Genomic DNA, 6,640 nt, shown 5'->3' on the forward strand with positions numbered 1-6,640 from the left:
TAAACGATCGAAAGAAAAAGAAGGGTATATCGAGGAGATAAAATGATAATCGACGAAGAGGAAAATGAATGATGAAAGCGTTTGTCGAGCGCCCGAATAAGCGAACATCGATTTAAAATAAACGTAAATAAATTAAATGAAAACAGAACTCGAAAATAAAGAAAATAATAAAATGTCCCTCAAATTAAGCCTCGTCTCGCAGATTCCCTAATGTACACCTTGAGCGCTTTAGGATAAATCGGAATAGACTTTAACGAATCCGCGAGATGATGCCGAGGAAAAAACTGCGTGGATGTACGAAGGATGACGAGCGGGAAGTACGAACGCGTAGCTGCTATGTGTGCGTGAAGAAAATGATCGGGTTGAGAGAAAGAGAGTGAGAGAACCGGAGAGAAAGGTAATAAAATCAATGTTAAACCGATCATTACCAATTTACAATTCTGAGAGACACATCTTCGTTATTCGCCATTTCTCTGCATAAGTTCAACCTCGGTTTCAAACGTTGGACGCTGCCCTCCCGCCGGCATAGATCACAACTGAATCGACCGATGCTTGTGTGGATTTTTTTCTTTTCTGAAGACTTAAGAGCTAATAAATTATTAGAGATATTCAAACATCGGTGCGCAGGACATTTTTAATGCATCGGAAAGTGACCAGATGCAAGCGTTATCATCAATGGGGCATCGTCCACACTGAAATATACATTACACACGAAGTCTCAGCGTTTCCGTTTTTTCAAAATATCGTGACGGTAGGGACGAGGAGAACAGTCCCGTTCTATGTGTGTAAGAACCATAAAGCTTAATGAAGAACATTATACTATGAACTTACGGGATACTAAATAAAAGTAAGCCAAACCGTTAACGATTGCAATGTGTCTTTTTACTTCCGTGTAATCAATCGATATGTTTCCCGTCTTATTTACATTTTCATTCTATCTTTAAACATTTACAATAGACGGTTTACTTATTAATATAACAGCTTCATAATTCTTGATATAACAAATTAGTAAATGAACTGGTCACATTGATAAGAGAATACAAAAACAACATCTCCCATAGTCGCTTGTTTATTATGCATATACCGTAAAAGTTACAAATGCAGTGTATTATTTCTATTATATAAGTTCTTTTACACGTAGATTGATTTCACACGACGATACATGTATCGGCGAGTCGTGTGAAACGAGTCGCGATACGCGTATGAGATATGATTTCGTTTATTCTTTAATTGAAATTGAGAGTAGCTCGTCTCAAGCATATATTTTAAACGAAGATATTTTCTTTTAGAAATGCAAAAGTTTGAGGTCCCATCTATGTGATGTTATATAAAAGAGATAAAAGAAAAAAAGGAGTGAAAAGGAAATACTGATTTAGTATATAAATAAATAAGTGGATACAAACGCATAAAAAATGTTTATAAGAAAAAGGAAGGTAATTTAAAAGTGTTACAGATTTAAAAAGCTATGTGAGAAAGTAGGCACAATTTTCTTCAAAATACATTAATAAACAAAATATATCCCTCTCAAAGAAGGAAGTATAAAATATTACAAAATTTTCATGCATATTTATCATAATTTTTCAATCTATTTATCGCGCCGATTTTCAAGTACTTTTGTATTAAAATAATAAAACTCCATTACTCAACTTATTATAGTTAATAGATTATGTTACTCACTAAAAATTATTAAACAACGAAATTGAATGTATTTAGTTTATAAAAAAGAAAAACAGAAACATAAAAATTAGGTGTGCTATTTTGTAGGACCAAAACTATACTGAATCTCTCGTGTGAATGACACAATTTGTTTCGATGTTCTGTTCTTTTTTCTACCGATTTTATAAAGTGTCACCAGCAGCCGAGCTTTTTGGGATATACGAAATTAGTATCGCGATTCCATTGTGATACATGTACAACAATATACATATATTCAGCATATATCATACGCATATCGCAACATACATATCAGCGTGTGAAACCGACCAAGAGGCCGAGGTTGTTAAGATACACGAAATGAGTATCGCGATACTGCGTCTCACGAGAATCGTCATACATATTCGGTATCTATCATACGCGTATATATACGCATAGGCTTGTGAAAAATCATTATTCAGATTTTTTGTTTCTATCGCGTGTCTTCATACAATTCTGAATGATTGTTCGAAAATGTACAAGATAGCAGGCACTTACAAGTCGAAAAATACCCATTAGCATCGATTGCAGAAATAATTCTCGAATCGAATTAAGCGGTGACATTCCGGAGCATAAAACAGTTAATATAAATCCTTCCATACCGACAGTAGAGAAAAATTTCCCGGCCTAAAATATATTATTATTTTATTAATTATCCATTTCTAATGTAATTAATATACAATCCTGCTTTTACTTACTAATGCATCTTTAAAAAGTTTATTTGCTACTACTTCTGGACTGACAAGAGCACTAGTTTCAGATATAAGCTTTGTTTCGAGTGGTTTAGATAATTCTTCTACAGCAAAACCTGGTGTATCAGTATCTGGAGGTAGACTAAGAGTTACAGAAATATTATATGGTGCTAATTCCATAGATATACTTTCTGCCAAACCGCGAAGTGCAAATTTTGTACTACAATATGCAGAATAGCCAAATATACCTAAAAAGTAGAAATACCATATATAAAAATATGTTATATAATGTAAATCTATTTAATTGAGAAACTCGAAAAATACCTAATAATGCAGCTTGAGAAGAAGTTAATACTATAATTCCTTCCTGAGAAGCTTTCATTCTTTGGACAACAGCTTTGATACAATAATATGTTCCTAAGAAATTAATACTAATCATTTTCTGTAGATCTGCTATAGAGGTATCTTCTATTTTGCCACAAATTGCAGTTCCAGCACAATTCACCAACATATATATTGGACCCATAGTTCTTTCTAAATCACTCAGAGCTTTTTCAACAGCATTATAATCTTCACCAATATCTAAAGATAGATATTCAACTTTTTGAACATCCTTGTTTTTGCATGCATGAATGATTTCATTTCTTGCAACTTCTAATTTATGAACATCTCTTGCAATTATTGTTACATGTGCTCCATACTTTGCAGCAAGAATTGCAACACATTTTCCTATACCACTTGATCCACCAGTCACCTGTCATAAAATATTAACAAATATTTTTGTAAGTAAACATTTAAAACTTATAAAATCATGCAGTTATAATTAGTTTGAATATAATTGTGTAATTTATTACTAAAATAAAATTTGAAGTAATTTTATTTACATTTTAAAAATATTTTAAAAATAAGAAATCTTAATAAGGGTTAGGTATACATTAGCTTTTAATTACTTACAACAACATGCTTTTTATTAACATCTCTTAGTCGTCTTCGCCAAAAGAAATATCTCACAAACGAAACAGCAATTAGTAACACTATAATTATTAATATTACATTAAATATCACTACCATTATTTTTGTTCTATGAACCTTTTAACAATATTAACTCCTGAAGAAAAACAAATCCAATTCATACATTCAAGTATTACTATTATTAAAAAACGGCTTATATAAATATCTTCGTTTATATTAAATATTACGTTCTATATTAAAATTAATCTTTGGAGCGGTCATATCTCTTGATATGGCGGTAAAAAATGAATAAAAAATTGATAACATTCATTTATCATCATAACCGAACTTTGTTAAGTTTGTATGTAGAATTGTATACGGACGGATTATAATTTCATGTAATTTGTAATCTTTATACCCCGGATATATAATTTTACGATATCAATATTTCTCATAATTGTATCACCTGGTATCACATAGACAGACGATACGTAAAAGTATAGACAAAATATATACAGGATATACCCACAGATATGTATGTATACTGTGGATACGAGGTCGCATAAAACTGCGAGAAACAAATTGATCGCAATTATATTCTGGTTTTAGTACGTAGCGCGACTATCGTTTAACCGGTGTACTTTACTCTCTAGTCTCTCTTCGCGCACGCAACGTCGCGAAGTCCCACGTCGTGTCCATTAGTGACAAAGTGTTGAGTGCTACGACTGCGAAAGGGAATACAGAAGAGTGAAGTACTACCAGTCAAACGGTAGTGGCGCCACACACTAAAGCCATAATATGGCCAAAAGTCAAGTCGCTTTCACATCATATCACATCCATGTTCACGGAATTTAATATCCATAGCAAATTCCATAGTATACCATTGACGAAGTATTCAGTCAATAGTTTCATGTACATATTTCGTATAAAACGTGCCTCGAATCGTCTTCTTTAATTTTAGATTTGATTACAAGAAAAACTAATGGTTATTTCTAATTTGAGAATAGCTCGTAGGTACTTTTACAAGATTTTGCTTCATTTTGATATTTTTCTTTATTCATACATTAATCTCATAAAATATTTATTGTACTTTTAAAACATGTATATGATATAAAATCTGATATGATACTAACGTTTATTATGTAAACCTGTGCAATAAAAAATAGTTACAGAGGTACGTTATTTTTTGTCATTTTGTCATTTTGTTGTATTACTAGACATTTGTAACTTCTAACATATTTTAAAATTATGTATATATTTATATTATATATATATATATATATAGAAATGTAAGAATAGTTCTCTTAATCTATAAATACAGGTTCTTGTAAAAAATGGACGGAATTAAATACTATCGCTGAAAACTCAATTATAAAACAATGTCATATAAAACAGAAGAGTTTGAAAACAGATCTACAAGTATTTACTTAAAATTAACATTACCAAAAATAGTTTGAAACTTATTCTGTAAATAAATCTTGTTTGGATACTATCGATATAACGGGCGATTATATATATCCTCCCCTTGATAATCCTTGATGACTTTGTAAATTGGGCTGCATTTGCATTACTAAATTTCGAGATTCCTTACGCAATCTATAACCGGCTTTCGCATCTAGATATAACAAACTCGAAGCTAACCAGTGGAACATGAATGAAACAACTGCTAAACCATATGACCATGATAAATGGTTAAAGTTTGGGTACATCAACCAGTCTCTACGCCAACATTGCCCTCCAAATATTGATACTGCTAAAAATAATAGGGTTCCTAAAATTTAAAGATTAGTTGAAAGTCAAACTTTTTTGCTATAGTGATGTTACATTATTGAAAATTTCCATTTACCTGCTGTGATACAACACACAAAAGCAAAAGCTGAAAGCAACCATTCATAATTCAACACAAATTTTAAAGGCCAACGGACTAAGGTCAATGCAATCACAACTTGCGCAAAGAACGAGAGTAAAAGAGAAAGAGTAACAAATGTCTGCACAACCATTAACCACCCTGGCAATAACCATTCTCTGATCACATAATATTCTTCTGAGAAAATGTGGTGACATCCATCAAATTGTTTGTCAAACTGATAATATGGATATCTAAACTGTTTGAAACAGTATTCCCATAGTCCCATATGTTTAAAATTACTGAAAGTCTCTTGGTAAGATTCAATCCAATAGGGGCTAAAATTAAATTAATTCAATAATTAAGATATATTTACAAAATTAACGAAAGTTTATTATGTATTGAATAGTATTTAAAGATATGTATTTTCTTATAAAAAGAACTAATAATATGTATTAAATTTTAATGTTTGAAAATTATTACCTAGTAAATGCCATAACCAACAATAAACCTGCAATATATGTAATTACTCCACCAAGTACCACCGCGTCTAAAAAAAGAGATTATGAATGTTTTTAACGCAATGCAGGTCTAAAAAATGATATTGCTTACTTGAAGCACGATGATAATCTTGTTTATCAACAGACATGCTGATTGTTTGATGTTATCAGTATATAGACGTCACAAATCGTTTATTTATAAATCTCAAAAATATTCTCTTTATCACAAACTTGCCACACCTTTCATTGTTTCAGTACTGCCAACAATGGTAATAATATAACTTATTATTACTTAATGCTGACATGCTATAGCCAGATCCACGGCCATATAAGTACATTCGTATACACTGCAGTCATAAATTTTATCTTACGCTGAATGGATAACGTCACATGTAACGCAAAAATGATCTGAGGGTTTGGTGATTCCCGAAATCTTGTGACAAACAGTAGTATCGCGTATCAGATCTATTATATATCTCGTTTATGATTGAATATAATTCTTAAACTCACCGCTCTAAAATGTACAGCGCATAAGAAAGCTTCTTATTTTCAACACGGTCGGTATTTCAGAACATGGGATTCCATAAAATTATAAATCTATATATCACTTGCACCTCTACTTTGTTGCACTACTTTGTGCAAAGGTATATCATATTGTTCAATAAGTTTATTTCTTACCATCTTTGTGTTGGAAATGAAGAAAAAATTGTAACATTGTATGAGAGAATCTGGATGGTGTAACGAAACAATATATTGTTCTACTTTACAACATCCTGAAGTTTATTTTATACCACTCTTATTACTGTTTACGTGTATACATCGTTAATTATTATATTATATAAATTGCAGTCGTGTATGTTTATCTTAGATACCTATTGACAGGTGGCTCCATGCGTTCGTTTTAGAAACTTCTTCGATATTCCCTCTTTGCTCTCAGGATAACCATAATCCACTGATAA

General features: G+C 31.5%; 2 protein-coding genes across 2 annotated transcripts; both read right to left on the reverse strand.

Moving 5' to 3' along the window:
• Nucleotides 1-1,447: 1,447 nt before the first annotated feature.
• On the reverse strand, nucleotides 1,448-3,936 carry Kdsr (3-ketodihydrosphingosine reductase). The gene is made up of 5 exons (XM_069132433.1): nucleotides 3,802-3,936; nucleotides 3,339-3,492; nucleotides 2,709-3,138; nucleotides 2,391-2,632; nucleotides 1,448-2,319 (listed from the first exon to the last, which is right to left on the reverse strand). Exons 2-5 carry the CDS (start codon nucleotides 3,453-3,455, stop codon nucleotides 2,107-2,109), a joined length of 1,002 nt encoding a protein of 333 aa, XP_068988534.1. The 5' UTR covers nucleotides 3,456-3,492; nucleotides 3,802-3,936; the 3' UTR covers nucleotides 1,448-2,106.
• A 768-nt stretch (nucleotides 3,937-4,704) lies between these two features.
• Nucleotides 4,705-6,123, reverse strand: pck (Claudin superfamily protein pickel). Its single transcript, XM_069132435.1, has 4 exons — nucleotides 5,794-6,123; nucleotides 5,665-5,731; nucleotides 5,182-5,519; nucleotides 4,705-5,106 (listed from the first exon to the last, which is right to left on the reverse strand). The coding sequence occupies exons 1-4, from the start codon at nucleotides 5,828-5,830 to the stop codon at nucleotides 4,844-4,846; spliced, it is 705 nt and encodes a 234-aa protein (XP_068988536.1). The 5' UTR covers nucleotides 5,831-6,123; the 3' UTR covers nucleotides 4,705-4,843.
• Nucleotides 6,124-6,640: the final 517 nt, after the last annotated feature.

Source organism: Bombus flavifrons, chromosome 2 (genome assembly GCF_040668555.2).
Source record: "Bombus flavifrons isolate JBK064 chromosome 2, iyBomFlav1_principal, whole genome shotgun sequence".
Classification (NCBI taxonomy): Eukaryota; Metazoa; Arthropoda; class Insecta; order Hymenoptera; family Apidae; genus Bombus; species Bombus flavifrons.